Source organism: Dendropsophus ebraccatus, chromosome 6 (assembly GCF_027789765.1).
Source record: "Dendropsophus ebraccatus isolate aDenEbr1 chromosome 6, aDenEbr1.pat, whole genome shotgun sequence".
Lineage (NCBI taxonomy): Eukaryota > Metazoa > Chordata > Amphibia > Anura > Hylidae > Dendropsophus > Dendropsophus ebraccatus.
In genome coordinates this window covers 21,959,117-21,980,030 of record NC_091459.1, presented here as the reverse complement: position 1 = coordinate 21,980,030, position 20,914 = coordinate 21,959,117, and the positions used below count along the sequence as shown (strand labels likewise).

General features: G+C 41.4%; 1 protein-coding gene across 5 annotated transcripts in view; it reads right to left on the bottom strand.

Annotated features, from left to right (window-relative positions):
- The window catches only part of SENP6 (SUMO specific peptidase 6), a 68,304-nt gene that overhangs the window by 28,422 nt on the left and 18,968 nt on the right, over nucleotides 1-20,914 (bottom strand). For 2 of the 5 annotated variants that reach the window (XM_069974654.1, XM_069974658.1), the window contains exons 3-11: nucleotides 16,987-17,050; nucleotides 16,300-16,442; nucleotides 14,020-14,124; nucleotides 11,039-11,059; nucleotides 10,756-10,820; nucleotides 7,478-7,623; nucleotides 4,389-4,773; nucleotides 892-1,118; nucleotides 522-698 (exon numbers count right to left, since the gene is read on the bottom strand). In XM_069974654.1, the coding sequence (XP_069830755.1) occupies nucleotides 522-698; nucleotides 892-1,118; nucleotides 4,389-4,773; nucleotides 7,478-7,623; nucleotides 10,756-10,820; nucleotides 11,039-11,059; nucleotides 14,020-14,124; nucleotides 16,300-16,442; nucleotides 16,987-17,050 (1,333 nt within the window). The remainder of the gene's footprint in view (nucleotides 1-521; nucleotides 699-891; nucleotides 1,119-4,388; nucleotides 4,774-7,477; nucleotides 7,624-10,755; nucleotides 10,821-11,038; nucleotides 11,060-14,019; nucleotides 14,125-16,299; nucleotides 16,443-16,986; nucleotides 17,051-20,914) is intronic. The other 3 variants (XM_069974657.1, XM_069974660.1, XM_069974659.1) reach the window with 3 other exon arrangements.

Sequence of the window (20,914 nt, the reverse complement as noted above, 5' to 3'; positions counted from 1 at the left end):
CAACCGAACGATTATCGTTTAGATTCGAACGATTTAACGGTAATCTGAACGGTATTCGTCTGGTGGAATAGGGCCCTAAGGGTGCGGTACATGGACAGATGGTATAAAAACACCACCAAACTAAGGGCCCTATGACACGGAGCAATAATCTGACAAAATCAGGCCAATTGGGCAGATTATTGTTCAGCGTAATAAAGTCGATCTAGCAGATTGACGCTCGGTTACATTACTGATCGGGCCTGTAATAGGGGCCCAAGACTCACTATTCACTAATTCACTGCAACCTGGCATAGGCATAACACAGTGATCCCAGCTACCTTTTATCTAATGTGTATGGCCACCTTACCCCACAGAGGACGATGTGTCTTTATAATTAATTAATATATATATATATATATATATATATATATATATTTATATTTTATATCCATCTATCTAACAAAGACAATTTATTTGTGAGTATTATATCCAAAGAATTGTGAATGAAATGGCATTCATCATCAATAACATTTTATACTCACCACGACAGGCTTGACTATTTGTCGGTAAAGGGTCCCAATGCGCAGATTCCGACAATCAAGGATCATGCTTTCACAACGTTCTGCAGGACTTGGTAACATGTTTGTTGGTTCACTAGGTAACTCTATTTGAGCAACTTTACGACGCTTTACAGGAGTCGTGGCGACAGAATTGCCAAACTTGGAATTAAAATAATCAGAATTAGTACTGACCAATTTACATTCAAGTCATGACAAAAAACATTAAGAATGTATCTCATAAGCTACTAGTTATGGAAAATCTATCTATACATACATATAACTGAGCAAGACAGAAGAACAATGTATTTGCTAAAAAATGCCAGAATGAATATTAGTGGTAAAGGTACACTACCTGATCCTTCATTCTTGCCTTCCTCGGGATGGTAACAGGTAGGTCCGGCTCGGGAGGACTACTATATTTGTTATCAACTAAACTATTTTCTTTCAGAGCTGCTTCTACTTTCCCAGATGATGGAACAGGAGAGGAACAAGCGGAATCTGCAGGCCGAGGAGAGATGCTCTCTATCCTGCTTGTGCTTCCAGTGCTAACATTATCTTCGTCGTCACTAGACAAAATAACTATAGTAGGAAAATTAACAGAGAGAGAGGGGAAAAAAAAATAAAAAATTACAACTTTAAGGTAACAAATGAAGGATGATGCTATGGACAAATGCCAAGATTATAGACAAGAATGCATCTTTTCACCTACAGACCCATATGAGGACTTTTGTACTTTGCAAAGACAAACAAAATTTTTCTATAAAATATGCTGTAAAACGGAAAAAAAAACCATTTGCAATGTGAAAATAAATAAAATTCATTTCGGCAAGGTTCCGCCTTTGGATCGTTCATTCTGTGGTAAAACCGACATGTTATCTATGTTCTTAAAAACATTACCATTACAATTACATTGCAATTTAGATAACTTTAATTTTATTTTACTGCTTAAAAAAAAAAAAAGTTTTAGGGTGCCTTCACACCTACCGTATCGCAGCAGAAAATCCGCAGCGGATCCGCAGCAGATTTAACTAAATGAATGAACACAGCATCAAATCCGCACTTACAAATCTGCTGCGGATCCGCAGCTGATTTGACAGTGCGTATTTAATGCTGTGTTCATTCACTTAGTTAAATCTGCTGCGGATCCGCTGCGGATTTTCTGCTGCGATACGGTAGGTGTGAAGGCACCCTTAAAATGGATAATGTCATTGATGATGTCATTTTTTGCGCCATAATCTGTACTTTTTATTGGTATCTTTGCTTGTGTAAATGCAACATTTTGATCACTTTTTATTAAAATTTTTCCGGATGTGATAAAAAAAAATTTGTACTTTGGCGGGTTTATGCGCTTATGCCATTTACTGTGCGAGATCAGAAAAGTGATCATTTAACACGCGAAGGCTGGGTTCACACTGCATTTTTGCAATCCGTTTTTTGCATAAAACAGATGAAAAAAACGGATGCATTTGTGTGCATCCGTTTTTCCATTGACTTCTATTGTAAATAAACCGGATCAAAACGGATCCGTTTTTTTAACGGACACAAAAGTAGTGTCAGCTACGTTTTTGCGTCCGTAAAAAAAAAACTGATCCGTTTTTAACCGTTTTTTTTTTACAATGGAAGTCAATGGAAAAACAGATCAAAACGGATGCACACAAATGCATGAGTTTTTTTGCAAAAAACTGATGAAAAAAACGGATTGCAAAAACACAGTGTGAACCCAGCCTAATTTGTGGTCCCCCTAGGGGACCTCTACGAGCAATGCACTTGTTGCTTACAGAGATTAAAACAGTAATGAAGATCAATGCTAATAGCCACAATTCCCAGCTGCTGATGGCAACCAGGGAGCGGTGTACCCGCTTACCACCAGTAGGAGGTAGCCTGCAGTCATGATGGGTTAAGAAGTAACTAGTAAATTAAATAAGTACATTTTCAACTAACTTTTTAAGGGACAAACATGAGATTCTCTGATCGCTCATATAATACAATTCAATATCTCTACATTGCAGTGGATTATGCCCATCTGTGTAAAACTGACTGGCTGCCTAGTACAATCGGTCTCTCTCAGGGTCTAATATGCTTTCACTCATGGTAAAGTGGGAGCCATTGTTAGAGACCCCTGTATAATATAGCAATAAACCAGCACCAGTTAATAATGTTACAGATGAGAGACCTCTCTCTGTATATCCATTTATATGCTGCTATCAGTATCGCTGAGCCATTAGATTAGCCTGAACAATACATACAGTGACCACAGGTGATGTGTATATCCATTTATATGCTGCTATCAGTATCGCTGAGCCATTAGATTAGCCTGAACAATACATACAGGACAAGCTGAACTGCTCATAAAAGTCCCCTAGGGACTTATTTTATAATACAAAGAGTCTTTCCTGAGATCTTGACGTGCAGCAAGCTGCAACACCTCCTTACTTCCCCCTCTCCCATACCTGACCCTGCTTGTGACTCGAATTTGAGGTGTCAATCAAACAGGGAGAAAGGAGAAATTCCAGCTTGCAGCTATTCAGGAGCTTGGAAAAGCCTCTAATTCTTTGTACCAGAAAACAAAGGCACTTCTCTACATCCTGGAAGTACAGATAGGCATATGAAAGGTACCACGTGCCTCCTTGTCCTAGCAGTTATCTAACAGTGTCAGCACTTTGGATCCTGAATTACAGCCGACAGATTCCTTTTAAGCTATAACTTTCTTGCGGGATGCATAGTAAACGGCATAAGCGCACCAAAACATCCCAAAGAATTGTTGCTTTTTAGTAATTTCATATCCCAGAAAGTTTTTATAAAAAATTATCAAAAAGACACATATGCAAAAATGACAATGATAAAAACTACTAGGAAACAAACCCTCATACAGCCATGCAGACTGAAAAATAATAACACATTATGGAGGCCGAGGCAATAATAGGCAATTTGTGATTATACATATATATATATATATATATTTATTTATTTTTATTTATTTTTTATTAAAGTGTCACTGTCGTTTAAATTTTTTTTTTGCAGATTTTAAGAAAATTTGTAATTTGGTTTATTAGCCGAAAAATGCATTTTTATCACGAAAAAGCAGTTTGAAGCTCTCCCCCCTGTCTTCATGGTTGTTTATGGAGAGGGGAGGGGTGGAGGGAGATGAGGCACCAAAACAGGACAACAAAGAGTTAATTTAAAGCTACATCACCGGGCTATCTCCTCTGAAGTCAGCACTGACCTCTCTGACCTCTGAATACCGGCTTTCACATAGCTCCCGCTGTGTAATCCTTTGTGCTCTGCTGGTGACTAATCTCCCTCCTCCCCTCTCCATAGAACAGAGAGGGCCTGACTGATGTAAAGGAGTTGAGATTTCCTGATAATGAGCAGTGGATGAGAGAGAGGGGGGAGGGGACCTGGAGAAAGTCTTTTTGAATGTAGATAATGGCATATTCGCCTAATAAACCTAATTACAAATTTTCTTAATCACCTGTACTATTGATTTCTGCAAAAAAAAAAAAAAAAAAAAAAAAAGACAGTGACACTTTAAGTAAAATAAAAGGTGCATAAATTGGCCATTGTTGTAATCATACTGACCTGAATATAGATTACATGTCAGTTTACCACACGGTGAATGGTGTAAATATGTGTACTTTATATCCCTATAAAAATACACAATACATGAGGAGGCCGCCCATCACTATCGCCATGTGCAGCAGCCTGTCCACAGCAAGTGGTGACTGCTAATGCCGTCTAGTCTCTAATACCATATTTGCACAGAGCATCTGTAGGTGAATCTCTTTTGGACAGACAGGCAGGCAAATGGGACCCACTCTATTAATAAAACAGGATACAAAATGTGCTTACTTGTGTCATTTGTTTCTGACAATCTATTACTTTTTAGTCTTGCATTTTTACTAATCTTGGATGAATTAGCTTCTGTGGAAAGTCCAATTTTTCCATTTGCTGGAAACTGTCTCCACCGTAAGGAGTCATTTTTTACCATGGAGTCCATTGTAATTTTGCTGGAAGGGCCGTAGAAGAGGTTAGCATTTAATGCTTTGTTGTTAGACTTGTCTGCTGATGCTGCACGTTGATGTATTGACGGCCTCGCTAGGGAGGCAGGTGACTCGGAAGATGAAGTGCTTTGTCGGCAAAGTCTCTGTGCATCTCCACAACTTTGGCATCTTGTCTTTTTATTTTCTTTTACACAAGATGTGCAGTGTTGAAAAGGTTCGTTCTGCTCGGTGCTCTATTAATGGAAATAAACAGGTAAGCAAAGACCTTAATTAAATGTCAGTTGTTTGTGGCGCCGCGAGGGATCCTGGACGGAGAGTATACTATGTGTATACGCTTTGGCCGGGATCTTATAGAAGACTAAGCAACGTATCGTTCCGTACAAAGTACGGCCATTGTTGCCGATTGCAACAATGGCCGTACTTTTATAAAAAGACACGCTGTGTGAACATAGCCTAATACTGTATTCTGAATAAGCTGTGAATTGTAAAAGAAACAAAGAGCAAGGGGCACATTTACCAAACTGCGCCCTTGGCGTACGCATTGGAAGAGGCACAGATTTTGACTTTTTTCTGTGGCTTTCCCACCCCCATAAGCCCTGCTCCCCCAATGGGCGGGCAGGGGAGGGGCAGCAAGGAGGCATAGCCTCCTTATGCACCTAATTTATCATGGTTTAGGCCTAGAAACGGGCATAAATCATGCAGAAAACTACACTCCGGAGTGCAACCCTGTAACAAGCACAGGTCCCATTGGCTGTAGTTAGAGGCGTGTGCCTTATAGTAAATCGGATGGGTAAATGGGGAAGACAAGTGTACTCTACGCCAGTTTTAAATAAAGCCCCCCAAGTGTTCAATTCCCCTGCAGAGCTGCAGAAAGTAAACTATTACATAGTGCCCAATGAGGCCAAAGGGTTGTCCATGTAATACATAGAAGCTAGGTCCAAAAAGGCAGAACATTCTCTTTGTAGCTGCTCACTATAAGAGGATAACCAAAAATGAAAAAAAAAAAAAAAAAAAAAAAGGGAGTGCGTTACTAAGGGCTACAATTGTACTGAGAACAAAAAAACAACAACCTACAAATACATTGTTTAAAAAAAAATATATAGTACGATTATCATGCCAGTAGTAAAGCATACAAATCAATGAAGACAGAAATAATAGAGACTCCCATATTCAAATAGTACACATAAGAGGCACAAGGAGGTTATATCGAATGGTAATCAAAATACTCAGAACAAGGGGGGAAAATACTTAACTAAATATGATTTAAAGGAGAAGTCCAGCAAAAAATGGAGGGACACTGAGCATCCCTCTGCCATCATCCTCTCCAGCAGCCACAGCCCGCACAGCTCTGGGAGTCGGGCGGTGACATCACCATTTTATCCAGGAAGTGACATCACAATGTTATCCAGGAAGTGAAGCCTTGATGCAGTAGTAAGTGCAGGGAAAAAAAAACTCTGTATGTGCATTTCCCGTAATAAGTGTATATTGGGGATTTGTATAACTTTCAGGGGCAATACAATTCAAAAATTTTCGCCTGACTTCTCCTTTAATGCATAGGATCACATAAGACCATCATGAGACCATGATTCTATGCATTAAATGATACTTACTGAAGCATTACTTGCAGAGATTAGCCTAACTCAAGCATGCTTGGGCCCATCCGAACCTGAGTTCGTGGCATTTGATTACCGTGGCTAAAGAAGTTGGATGCAGCCCTATGGAGTTCTGGAAAACATGGATACAGCCTATGGCTTAGAACTGCATCCAACTTCGGCAGTCAAGCGCTCGGGTTCAGATGGACCAAAGCATGCTTGTTTCATATGTATGTGACCTATTGGGTCACTAAGACTTCCATTCAATATAACCCATATGCCTCTATTGCATGTACTCTTTGGATTTGGGAGTCTCTCTTATTTCTCTCCTGTCGTCAGGGTTCTTATTGATTGTATGCACTGCTTTACTACTACTAGCATGATTACTTTTGTATATTTTTTAAACCATGTTTGTCCTTAGCAACATGCTCTCTTTTCACTTTTGGTTCCATAGTTTGGTTAGCATTGGGTTCAATAACATTACCCCTTTGGGAAATCCAGAATTGGTTAACGACTAAAAGATGAGCAAAATAATTTTCTGGTTGTAAGTGACAGAGACACCACTGCCGCATTAGAGACTCCAGGAACAATGGTCACCAACTCATATGGGAACCTATACACAAGGGACATACGGTAGTCCTGCATATAACCTCCTGAGAAACAAAAGACTTACCAGGTGAGGGGCAGACTGAGAAAAATAAAAGAAAGAATTTTCTGGTCCAGCAACTCCGGGGATCGGTTCAAGCAGGCATTACTGCTTGGAAGGGGCATGTATAAAGTTAGACATTAGGAAAAGCCTAGACTGATGCCACTATGGGAGAACCATCTGTCTTGAAGGAGTAACCTCACTAAAGAGGTGTTGAAATCCTCAATTTAGGGTAGTCAATAAGTCATCCAAAGTGGGAGCGTGTGGCCAGGACAGTGTTGAGCCTGTTCAAGTTCTCCTCCCACCCATGCTAGTTCCACGTTGTTCGAAGGAAGTATAGGAGGGGTCAACTGATGGTTAAATAATGAAGGGCTTGTTGAGCCATGGGCAAGCGGGTCATAGGGGATGTAGTTTTCTGCATGAAAGGTTTGGGAGGGTGGGAGAAACCTGCATGGGTGCAAAAATAAAAGGGGGGATTCCTGGTGTCCTCCGCTCTGAGGACCAGCAGGGTCCCCCCTTTCAGTGTGCCACTTGCAGCAGAAAGGGATTGCTGGAACCCTAGCAAATCTAGGGGTGGATGACCCATAGGCTGGTGGGTGACAGAGGAGCTATGCACGTGATGAAACTGAAAATCTGATCTAGAAATAAGTAGGGTCATTTTAAAAAGCAGCAATGCAATAATTCTCATTTATGACACACCTCTGTTTTTGCCAAATGCAACTGAGCAGCTGAGACTAAGGGCAAATCACAGGAATGGAAACCGCTTAGCCGCGTCTGCTGTACCTTTCTCCTTATCGAAGGCTCAGACTCCACATCGGAATCATCCCTTGTATCCTGCATGTCTTCTACAAAAACAGAAAGAGCTTTCTTTAAAAACCTCTATACATTGTGAATAAATCAAATGCTAGTCACCAAACTTCGCAAAAAAGCCGATGACGCCAAGTCACAGTCAAAAAAAAAAAAAAAAAAAAAAAAATATTTATATATATATATATATATATATATATATATATATATATATATATATATATTATTTTTATTTTTTTAATTTATTTTTTTATTGATTTAGAGCAGGGGTGCACAACCCATAGTCCCAACTGTCACTACTTTTTGCTCGCACCTTGCTGTAGACGACTTTCCCTTAACCCCTCTTGCCTCTTCAGCCTGTTTTGGCCTTAATGCCCGGGGACTATTTTTCAAATCTGACCTGTGTCTCTTTATGTAGTGATAACTCTGCGTTGCTTTTAATTACGACAGTTTTTGAGACTGTTTGTTCGTGACATATTCCTCTTTATGTTTGTGGTATATTTTGGTTGATACACTCAGTAGTTTTTTTTGTAAAAAAAAAAAAACACATTTTCTCAAAAATTTTAAAAATCTACATTTTTTTATATTCAAAACCCTCTTTTCCTAAGAAAGATAGTCATGCCACAAGAACTAATTATTACTGCAACATCTACAACATGTCTGCTTTATGGGGACGTCATTTGGTGAACGTCCTTTTACTTTAAAATTTTGCAGCGATTTTTCAAATTTTCATGAAAATTTCAGCTCTGATTTTATTAGGGACCAGTTCAGTTCTGAAGTGGATTTGTGGGGCCTGTATGTTAGTTACCCCCATAAATCCCTCCACTGTAAAAACTGCACCCCTCAAAGTATTCAAAGTAACATTTCATAAGTTTATTAACCCTTTAGGTGTTTCGCAGAAATTTAAGCAAGTTGGAGGGGAAATGTAAAATTTTCATTTTTTTGGCAGATATTCTATTTTAACAATTTTTTTCCTCTTACACAGCAAATACTAACTGAGAAATAACACTCACTATTTATTCCCCTTATTCCAGTGTTTCTAGAAATCCCCCATATGTGGCCGCAGTGCGTCACCTGAATCAACCACAGGCCGCAGACACGACAGAGACCTGGTAAATTTTGGGGCATTTTTTTTTATTAAGTTTTTTTTTTTAGCCATTACACCATGTCACAGAGGCCTTGCGGTGCCAAAATATTTAAGTAAGACGAGTTGACATTTCCATCAGTACCATTCGGGAGGACATGTGGCACCCTGATAATTTTTTATTAAATTTTTCATGAGGTTGTATGAATAAAAAAAAACACAATTTAGCAGCCGTTTTTCACCATTTTTAATAAGCCGTTTACTATACGTCACATAGGACATGTTATTGTTATTCGTCAGGTCGGTACGATTACAGCGATATCCATGTTATATCGCTTTTGTTATAGTTTATGGCATTTATGCTATAAAAACTGTTTGTGTCTTGCATATTGTAAGAGCAGCAATATTTTAATTTTTCACCAATGGAGTTATGTGAGGGGTTATTTTTTGTTTTGTTTTTTTGGCAGCATAAGCTGACGCTTTTAGTGGTACACCTTTTGGGTACATGTGACGTTTTGATAGCTTTTATCTATATTTTTTATGGGGCGGGATTAACAAAAAATTATCATTTTGAATATTTTTTTATTAATTTTTTTTGCGGTGTCAATCAGGCGGGATAATTAATGTAACAGGTTAATAGACGGGTCATTGTGTATGTATCTCATTTATAGGGGATCATTTATAAAGGGGTATGGGGAATGTGTATACCTATTTATTTATGTATTTATTTGTGTATGTATGTGTGTGTACTTTCACTTTTTCAGGTACCTCTATAATACACTACAGCACATGATCAGTGCTGTAATGTATTATAGAATGAATGAGCTGTCAGTGCAGGGTCCTGATCTCTCTCATCCATAGCAGCCCAGATGCAGGAAGCAGCGTCTGGGTTGCTATGGTTCCGGGAACGTCATTTTGCATTAACTACCTGCAATACATGATATCAACTTCTAATGCATTCCCTTACCATAATGTGTGAGCTGTCTTCTGTTAGGGTATATCGGAGAAAACGTTCTTTTATTCCGGCACGCTATGCAAGGGGACAGCAGTGACTAGTCATGTGGGCAGTGTCTGGGATGTGACTAGTCAAAGCTCTCCGCCTATCACGGCGCTCTGCAGGGATGATTGACAGGCAATGGGACCTGATAGAAGCGTCTTTGCTTCTCAATAATCCCTGTAGAGTGCGCTGACAGGACACCATGCAGGCTCACAGCTCACCGAGGAAGGGGGGGGGGGGAATAGGCTCTATTCCTGGCCCTATTCCATGGGACGATTATCGTTTGGATAATCGTTAAATCGTTCAGAACGAAGCAATAATCGTTTGGTTGAATAGCAGTTAACGATTAAACGACGACCGAGTAATCGTTGATCCCTTAATAAGACCTGGACCTATTTTTATCGTTGCTCATTCGCAAATCGTTCGCATGGAACAACAAGTCGTTTGGTCGTTCGCAGTAGCGATGAACGCAATAGCAACGACAAGACGACCGCAAGAACGATCAAAAGTAACGATCATCGTTCCGTGTAAACGGGTCAATGATTTAGGTCGTTCGCAATAGCGGTTGTTTATCGTTATCGATTATGCAAACGATAATCGTCCTGTGGAATAGGGCCCTAAGGTGTACAGGGACCTTTTGTAAAGAACAGAGAAGTGAGGGGGAGGGGAAAGAAAACAGCACAGTATAGTTGGACGCTCTTTTGCCTTATAAAATCTGTTACAGACTTCTATATTAGCATGCACTATTGATTTCTGCAAAGTTGTTTGAAAAGACAATTACACTCTAAGTTTTATTGCAGCCCATTGATGTAAACCATTATAGTGCAGCCCTCAAACCAAAAAAAGGTTGTGCACCCCTTTGGTTAATTCCCCTAAGGCTAAACTATATTTTTCCATGTTACATGTTGGGAAAATATGTCATGAAAATGTGTATGAGAGATCACATAAAAGATGCCCAGAAATATTCTGCTCTGAATACTCAGTCCTGCAACTTTCAACTGACTGCTTTGAAGGGGCGTCAGGAAAATATTCAGAAAGCGAATCCCGTTTTTGTATATGTATACAGTAAATACCTAGAAATAAACTTACCCAATCTTTGTGACAAAGTAACGGGATCAGCGTCTACCTTCGGAACATGTGATGGGTATTCTTTCCTTTGCAAAAATAAAAATAAAAAATTATAAAAAAAAAATGCTTAGAAATATAAAAAATAAAATAAAATAAAGATCAAGCAAGCAAACAAGGAGGGACTTCCCTCCTTGTTTGCTTGCTTGATCTTTAAAAAAAAAAAAAAAAAATTACAAAACACATGTGAGAACAAATAATTACAAGGAATGAGTATTTCATGCTTTGTTTAAAGACCACAACTTACCTCTCCCTTCTTTCCAGACTGCTTAAAATGTGAAAAAGAAAAACAGTATAAGATACACACCCCTGCTTTTAACAGACTCCTGTCGCCAGTAACTTACTGAAGTTTCTACCTGTTTGCATTACTTTACAGAACCCTAAGGCTGCATTTCCACGTTCCGTGATCCTGACGGATCACGGACGTGGAATGCATGTATCGGAGTCCCCCCGCGCCCGGACAGCATCTGTAATTAGATGCTGGGAGCGGGGGAGACTGTATTCATAAGCGCCGCGCTGTAGTAACAGCACTGCGCGGCTGATTCATTACAGCACGGCGCTTATGAATACAGTCTCCCCCGCTCCCAGCATCTAATTACAGATGCTGAACACCTATAAACCCATCCGATATGCAAATGAGCAAAAATATCAAATGAATTGGTACAAGAAAACTTTATTGAGAAATATCGCAACAATAATGACAAGAAAAAATATAAAAACAAAGAAAGACCTGGGAGGTGGGAGACCAAACATGAGGAGAGGTATATGTTTACAAAATAAAGTGCAGGTGCATATCTTAGGTGCTCATCAATTTGCCGTATACAGACTGGTTATAAGCATATTATAAAGTGCAAGTGCTCAAACATAACCAAGAACACAGGCTGCATAGCTCAATACAGCAAAGTATAGGCAAGTGCACATAAACAACATTACCCAGGGATGTAATTCCCAAAGCCTCAGGACTCCCACCTCACACTCCTCCAACGTCGTTTCGCTATTCGCTTCTCTTGACTCCCTGAAGAAGCGAATAGCGAAACGACGTTGGAGGAGTGTGAGGTGGGAGTCCTGAGGCTTTGGGAATTACATCCCTGGGTAATGTTGTTTATGTGCACTTGCCTATACTTTGCTGTATTGAGCTATGCAGCCTGTGTTCTTGGTTATGTTTGAGCACTTGCACTTTATAATATGCTTATAACCAGGCTGTATACAGCAAATTGATGAGCACCTAAGATATGCACCTGCACTTTATTTTGTAAACATATACCTCTCCTCATGTTTGGTCTCCCACCTCCCAGGTCTTTCTTTGTTTTTATATTTTTTCTTGTCATTATTGTTGCGATATTTCTCAATAAAGTTTTCTTGTACCAATTCATTTGATATTTTGCTCATTTGCATATCGGATGGGTTTATAGGTGTTCAGTTCTATCTCAAGTACCATTCGGTTATTTCTCCCCCCCTTATCTCTTTTTTTGGGGTATAGGACGTTTATCACAGAATCCAGAATCTATAGGTGTTTTCTTTTTTAATTACAGATGCTGTCCGGGCGCGGGGGGACTCTGGTACATGCATTCCACGTCCGTGATCCGTCAGGATCACGGAACGTGGGAATGCAGCCTAAGGGCCTTAGTAGACTAAGCAATTTTTAACGATTAACAACTAATGATTAACGATGGCAAATGAGATTGTTTATCGTTAACCTGAAATCGTTCACCATACTGTACAGAGCGATAGTCGTTAGTTATGATTGTTACAGAGATTGTTACTATGATTGTTTACTCTGATCCCAGCAAAAGAATTATGTGTAATTACACTGAACGATTAGTGAACAAATGTGGAATTACAGCAAACGATTAGCGAATAGTTAGCAATGATTTAGGGTCAGATCTAAATCAATGAGACACAAACGATTTTTCTCAATAACACAGGACAATTATTGTTTAAATTTGAACCATATAGTGGTTTTCCGCATGATAATTGTCCTATGTAAGGGTGGGTTCACACTACAGAATCCGTGCGAATAAATTCCTGGCGGATGTCATGGCTCTCACCCAGTCGCTCCATTCTATGCACAGGCGGATTCCGCATTTCGCAGAAAGTATTGACATGTCAATTCTTTCGGCGGATAGCGGAATCGGCTTGTCCATACAATGGTGTCTATGGAGCTGCCGTAAAGGCATGTCGCTGTGAACGGGTACTAGTGACAGAAACTGTCAGGAACGGCAAGGAAGGTTCACACTACAGAATCCGCGCGGATAAGTTCCGGCGGATTCCGTACCCGTTCATGGCGCGCGCCTATCCGCCCGTGCCATAGACACCATTCTATGGCTGGGCCGATTCCGCTGCCCGCTGTAAGAATTGACATGTCACTTCTTTAAGCGGAGGAGCGCGCTCTCCAATAGACGGGCTATGACACACTGAGACAGCGGGAATTCCGCCGGTTTTACTCGGTGTGCACATACCCTTAAGGAATCTGGGCAGATAAACCAACGCTCGCACGCATCTCCGTCCCTGTCATAGACTCCATTCTATGGTCGGGCGGATTTCGCCATTCATCCAAAGATTTGACACGTCAATTCTTTGGGTGGATGGCAGAATACGCCCGACCATAGAATGGAGTCTATGGCAGGGACGGAGAGGCGCATGAGCAGGGACGAGTGGCGGGTTATCCGCTGGGATTCCGTAGTGTGAACGCGTCCTACTAGAGCAGGGGATAGGGAGAGAGCGACGATACATGTCTTGATCTAAACAAAAGGTATGGTCGCACTCCTCACCCCTGCTCTATTAGAATCTATCAGCAGGTTAATTCTGCTGCTATATTCCCTTTATATAGACACCCGCTTCACTTCCCAACTGCACTACACTTCCGTGCACAAGGAACTCCACTTGTTGAATCCGTGGCAGAGCTGCAGGATGCCAGCAACCGTCAATGGGACCAGGGAGCAGCGCAATCAAGGCATAGGGACAGGTAAGTATCCTTTGTTTATTTTGTTCTCGCACCCACTGCCTTCCTGTCTTTTTTTTCATGGACCTTCTCCTTTAATTTCTACAGTCGGGTTTCACCAAACTTCAATGCAATTATTTTTTTACTGTATTGACTTCAATAGTAAGCACAATATGCAAATACGAATAATCGTGCAGAGCAAAATGTAAAAAGAAGTCCAATGTACTTGTCCTCATTATGCACCAATATGACCTTTCATGAGCAACCAGGCAAAGTCTACAACCTACCTCTGTGCAGCTGTTTTCATGACTGACCGCTTGATATTTGTGTGATGAAAAAGCCTTCCCTGCAACATAGTTCCCTGCACGTGTGCAATGTTCTGAGTGTTCTCTCTGTGAGGGACAAAAACGGAATGAGCTCGCAAAACGTATGATATACAGGTGTGAGGAACAGAGTGTGTGTAGGGTAGTGCTTCTCCTGGGGTCTGCACTATGCAGTGATAGGAAGAGGAGCATGATCACCTGTGCTAAAAAGAGGAATAGGACATTGATCGAGGAACAGCAGAATTGAGGGATAAGCTCTGCTATTCCAGGCCAATCTCTATATTTAAAGTGTCACTGTTGTTTAAAATTAATAGTACAGAAATCAATAGTACAGCCGATTTTAAGAAAATTGCTAATTAGGTTTATTAGCCGAAAAATGCATTTTTATCATGAAAAAGCTGTTTGAAACTCTCCCCCCTGTCTTCATGGTTCTCTTATGGAGAGGGGAGGGGTTGAGGGAGATGAGGCACAAAAACAGTACAACAAAGAGTTAATTAACAGCTACATCCCAGGGCTATCTCCTCTGAAGTCAGCACTGACCTCTCTGACCTTACTGCTGCATCAAGGCTTCACTTCCTGGATAAAATGGTGATGTCACGACCCGACTCCCAGAGCTGTGAGGGCTGTGGCTGCTGGAGAGGATGATGGCAGGGGGACACTGAGGGACACTGAGCACCCTTCTGCCATCATCCTCTCCAGCAGCCACAGCCAGCACAGCTCTGGGAGTCGGGTTGTGACATCACCATTTTATCCAGGAAGTGACATCACCATGTTATCCAGGAAGTAAAGCCTTGATGCAGTAGTAAGTGCAGGGAAAAAAGCACTTTATAAGCATAAGTGTAATAAGTGTATATTGGGGATTTGTATAACAATTGGGGGAAATACAATACTTTAATAAAAATTTTCACCGGACTTATCCTTTAATGTCTATATGTAAGCAGCCACTTGCTTCAGGATTATGCATCACCATTGGTTGGTGATCGAATGGTTGGCAAATCAATCTCAAAGATTTTCACAGGAAGCTTGGTTTAATCATTTTAAGACCAATTATTTACATTTTTTAATACAAAACTGATGGGCTTAAAAAAAAAAAAAAGTAGGTGATGCGACAAAAGGGGGAAAAAAAACTAACTGGAACTAATGTCCAACATTGCTGAACATTTCTCTTCTATTTCCTTCATGCTATTCTTCAATGCTTAAAGCGCATACACCATCAGGTGCTGCCCAGCCCGCCTCCAGTGCTTCGGCCCCAGCCCGGTACCAGTGGATAGAATGGCGCCGTACACGGGAAACAGGCCGCGGTTCAAAAAATGGACCGCGGCACCAGTTTCCCCGTGCCGATGCCGATCTATCTGTGCGTCATGTTAAAGTGAATGTACCTGATGGTACATTCCCTTTAAACAATAGTTTGGGTACAATGGATGTACAAACTGATTAACAGGAGCACTTAGGAGCACAAGAAGAACAGCTGATTATGACAGATGGCGTCACAATGCTACGCGGGGGGGGCAGGGACAGGCAGGGGATGCGAGGAGAGGCGGGGAAAGGCCGGGAACGTCAGCAACACGGGGCAGGGACGGCGCTAAGGGGCCACACCAGAGAGGCGGCGCTGACTCGGACACCTCATTGCGTCGGCGCCGGGGGGGAAGGGGGTTTACGAGGCGCGCATGCGCAATCACTGGGATGACTGGGTGCCGCACAGGGGGCGGAACGGGAGGCGGGGGAGACATAGAAGACCACCACACAGGTGGTGCTAGCCTAGGGCATGATCGCTCTAGGCCACGCCTCTAAGGCACGGTTGCAGCTACAGTAAAGTATAGTATGATTTTCGGGAACTGGAGAGTAACAGCAGCGTGGAGACATATACCACCAGCAAGGACTTATCAGCTACTGGAAGGTATAAGTAGTTGTGGGGGGGGGGGGGCATAAAGTGGGTACAGAGTCGCTTTAATCATCTACGAAAAGAAGGGATAAAAAGCTTTAGCCGCCCTACAAAAATGGAGTAGATGAGCATGGAAGAGGAAAATATCTACTGAATCAGTTCTATACATCTCAGATGAAGGGGTAAGTTGCAGAGATTTCTGCAATAAATCTATGTGAGCATCCCCCCTTATACAAATGTTGAACAGCATTCCTACTAAACTAGTCAAAAGTATTAAAAAAAAAAAAAATGTATAGGGACAAACACCAGAGTAAATGCAGCAGATACATGCAAAGCCCCAGCATACATCCTTAAACACTCACCCCAGTTTCTTGCTTGCTCCTAACATGTTCAACCCTGTTGCGTTGCCTTTAGGAAGTCTTAGGTAAAGTGCTTTGCCTCTTCTCTCATAAGTTTTAAGTGTCTCCCCTGGACTTTGAACAGTTCCAGGCTGTAGATGAATGGACTGTAAAAACAACAACATGTATTAAGGGAAATTGAAAAATTTGTAGTGTTAAGCAGACCGGTCATCGTGTTCAGGTTTGGCAACGTTCTCCAAACTCCTATCCATGTATCCATGTTTTCCAGGACACCCTAGGGTGGCATCCAACTTCTGCAGCTGCAGGGAATCAAAAAGGTAAGCGTTCAAGTTCGGAGTACATTGCTGAGCCTGAACGGTACGACAGATCTTTATGTTCACTTGGGGGGGGGGGGGGGAGAAATAGTGTTTTCAACTCCCAATTTAACATGACCTAAACTGCAAGTGTTCACACCATCTTCTGGTTTATAATATAAAAAGATAACTGAGCTGAAAGCAACACATTGAAATCAATGAGGATTGAAAGCAAACACACATCATATTACTTAAAACAAACAAAAAAACATATATATATATATATATATATATATATATATATAAAAGCATGTACGCACACACATCTCAAAATGCATTGAATAATATGACACCATAAAAACCCATAAGCCCAGGAAAGGAAAAATTGGTCACTTGCCTTTTCTTCAGAAGCTTTTGAGTTGACCCCATCACTTTCTTCTATACGGATCAAGTTAATCTCACTAAAATAGCAAAAAGGAAATAAAAATGTAAGACGCAACAAGCAAGACAGTAAGAAAGAGAAAAAGAAAAGTGGTGTTACCAACACAATACCTGGTTAACCGTCCCCCTGCTGAGCCATCAGACATGAGTGCCCTCACTAGGGCAAAAATGCAAGCTGGTGGCAAAACACAGAGGTGCCATTCACCATGCAGCAATGCACACTCATTAGATTAAAGGGGTATTCCACTCAAACATAACTTTTCATATGTTGCTGCCCACAGTGAAACCAACGATTCGTTCCATACTTGTTATTATCTATTCAGTCTCCCTCCCCTAGTTCTGAGCTGCTGCTTTCTGCTGAAGACACAAAAAACGGTGTGAGCTTTTTTTCTCCATCTCCCCTCCTCCTTCTGAGACGGCTGATTTAAATAAGTCCCTATCTGCAACTCTTTAATGCCGGGAGGGTTAAGGCCTTTTTACACTAAGCGATTATTGTCCATCCAGGCCGATAATCGCTTAGTGTAATAGCGCCTGTTGAAAGGCCACAATTAGGGATGAGAAAATTTACAATAGAAGCAAAGTGAAGTACTTCAATAAACTCAGCGGTTAGCTTGTAAGCCGGCTGCCTTCGAACCCCATGCCGTTCCACTCCAGAAGCCTGGAAAAGATGGATCGAGCCCTGGGAAACTTTTCCAAGGACCTCCGAGCCTAGCAAAGTACTTCACTTTGCTACTACCGTAAATTTGCTCATTACTATCAACAATCTGCTAACATCGTGCATCAGCTCACATTTTGGAAGATACTAACAGGAGCGCTGGCTTAAAAGGGCAGTCCGAACGATCTAAGGATCATTTGGCCAGCCCCCCTCACTGCTCCCTGCTCGCGGTCTGTGCATGTAATAGTACGGGCAGCGAGCGAGGAACAAGTGGGAAGCGTGTGCTGAACTGACAGATTGGTGCTTGCTCCCCCTGGATTATGGTGCCGTGTAATATATACTTAAATCACAGTGAGATCATTAGCAACTTGACCTCAGTTTAACCCTCCCAGCATTACAAAGAAGCTACAATGTTGCAGATAAAGTCTGACAGGGAATGGTTTACATCAGTTGTCTCAGAAGGGAGGGGGAAAGGAGTGGGAGACATAGAGAAAAGCTCACATACAGATTTCTGTCTCTTCGGCAGAAAGCAGAAGCTGAGAACTGGGGGAAGGAGACTGAATAGATAATAACAAGTATGGAAGGAATTGTTAGTCTCACCATGGGCAGCAACAAATGAAACGTCATGTTTGCATGGAATACCCCTTTAATGCCAGCCAAGTTTTCACCTCGAACACAACTTGGCTAAAACCAAGCTAGAGTAACGTCACAATACTAGTGTTGAGAAGACTTGCCAAACTGTTCAGATTTGGTAACGTTCTCTGGATATCGCTCATCTCTGGACATCTCTGGAATATATATCTATCATGACAGGGGAATCCTGCTTACTAAGATGTGACAGGGACCAGCGTTAGGGACCATTCAAACCAAGTAAAACAGATGGAATCCCACCTGCCTCAGTATCACACAGTGTCTCTATGGGATGGCTCACACACCACCGCTTCCGTCACTACCTGCTCAAAGAATTGACACGTCAATTCTATGAGCCGAGGCGCGCGAGCCATCCCATAGAGACACTGAGGCAGAAGCGATTCCGCCCGTTTTGCTCAGTGTGAACATACTCTTACATGGAAAGATTATCCTGCGAAAAATCAGGATATGAAAATTTGTTCATACGTCGTTGATCGCATCCTTTGAGCTGACCATACAATGGTTATTAACAGTTAGCAAATCTTTCGGTGTACGTGCACTATTACGATTGTTCGTATATAAGAGTATATAAAATATTCTAATTCTGATCCTAACTAACAATTATTGTTCCATGGATTATGGTAAAAGATTTCAGGTCGTTCCCAAAAAGCGCTTGTTTGCAATAGTTTATCTTTAATTGGTGGAAATGAAAAATCGCCTTGTCTAATAGGAGCCTCCCTGTAATTTTTAATATGTTTTCCCATCTCCTAATACTGAGATGCAGGGGTCAATAAAATCCGACTCTTTCGCTTCATTATAGTCTATGAAGCAAAAGGGTCAGATCTTTGGCTGACGAGTGGAATGCACTGCCGCACCCTCTCACTGGCTTTTTATCAAGTCTCAGCAGCGAGACCAGCTGCAATCAATAACTTTTGACATGTCCCGATGACATGTTAAAAGTTATTACAACCAAATATCCCTTAAGGACCTGTAGACACTGAATAAAAGTGTCAGAATTTCCAGTGAAGCCACCTGACGCTACTTGAAATTCCACCTGTTCCACTATTTCAATGGGATTTCTTATACGCCTCTGCTCTCCGATAAAAAAAAATGTACATGTCAATTCTTTGGGCGGAGAGCAGGGGTGCACAAAATCCCACTGGATATCAAGCGACGTCCGCAGCACGGGCTCCACTTAAAATTCTGCTACTTTTGCTCTGTGTGAACGGGCCTTAATAGGTACAACTAAGGGTCCATTTACACAGAAAGATTATCTGACAGATTATATGCCAAAGATTTGAAGCCAGAAACAGACTATAAACAGAGATCAGGTCATAAAGGAAAGACTGAGATTTCTCCTCTTTTCAAATCCATTCCTGGCTTTGGCTTCAAATCTTTGGCAGATAATCTGTCAGATAATCTTTCTGTGTAAATGGACCCTTAACCTAGGACCTACGTGTAGTCACAATGGTTAAAGGCGTTTTCCTATGATATCTTGTCAGTGAAAATTCCCACACAGAAAGCAATTATAACACGGCAAAGGGCTTTTACAACAAAGCCCTTTTACAATACACGATTTCTCAGCAATAGGTCGCAAACAAGCAGCAATTCGAGATCGGCGCTCGTTGGCAGTGCCGTAATATGACATGAGAAACAAATCAGCTGATTGTTTCATCGGCTGATCGTAGTCTCTATTACACAGAGCAATAATTGGCTGAATCGGTAAATTATCGATCTGTGTAATAGGGCCCTAATGACCAAGCCAATTTTCAATTTTGCACTTTTGTTTTTTCCTCCCATTTAAAAAGCCATAGCTCGTCTACAGACCATGACGTCTTTTTTTGTTTGTTTTTTACTTTGTAATGTTTTTCCATAAAGTACGCTGTTAAAGAAGCCATTTTAAAAATGTCAGGGTGGGATTGCTTTTACGCTGTTCGCCATGTGGTAAAACTGACAGGTTATCTTTATTCCTCAAGTATGGGAAGAGAGATTGGACACTCCTCAAGGTGGTGCAAGTTATACACAAGTAGTCTATAAAAGAAAATATTAACTGCACTCGAGTATTTTTCTAATGCTCTTGGGCCATAGGGTTTTCTTCAGGTAAGTATAAGAAATTCCATAACACAAAGAATCTGCAGTTCAGGAGAATCTCACGTATGTACATTCATGCAGTTTGTAAATATACCATCACTTGGAGGTTTCGGCACTTAGACCTTTATCAACAATGGTATATATTTAGGAACGCAGGGAGAAAAGAAGAGGATAGCGCCGATCCATGTGTAGGATAAGCTGGATGGCCGGAGATCTGGGTATTTGTAACGTTTAAATGCCGCTGTCAGCATTGACCAAGGGTATAGAGCGTGCAAGTCGTGAGCCCTATCTACTGGCACCATGACATACCAGTATATCCTCATGCCTTAAGGCACTTTCTAGACCGGTCCTGAAGGAGTTAAGGGTAGCTTCACACGTACTGGGTTCACAATGGATTTTACACTGCGAAATCCGCTGCGAATCCTCGTACGGTGATCTTCAGTAGGTTACATATCCGCAGTGGAATTTTCATACCGCTGCGAGTATGTAACACCAGCCCCTTTAACCC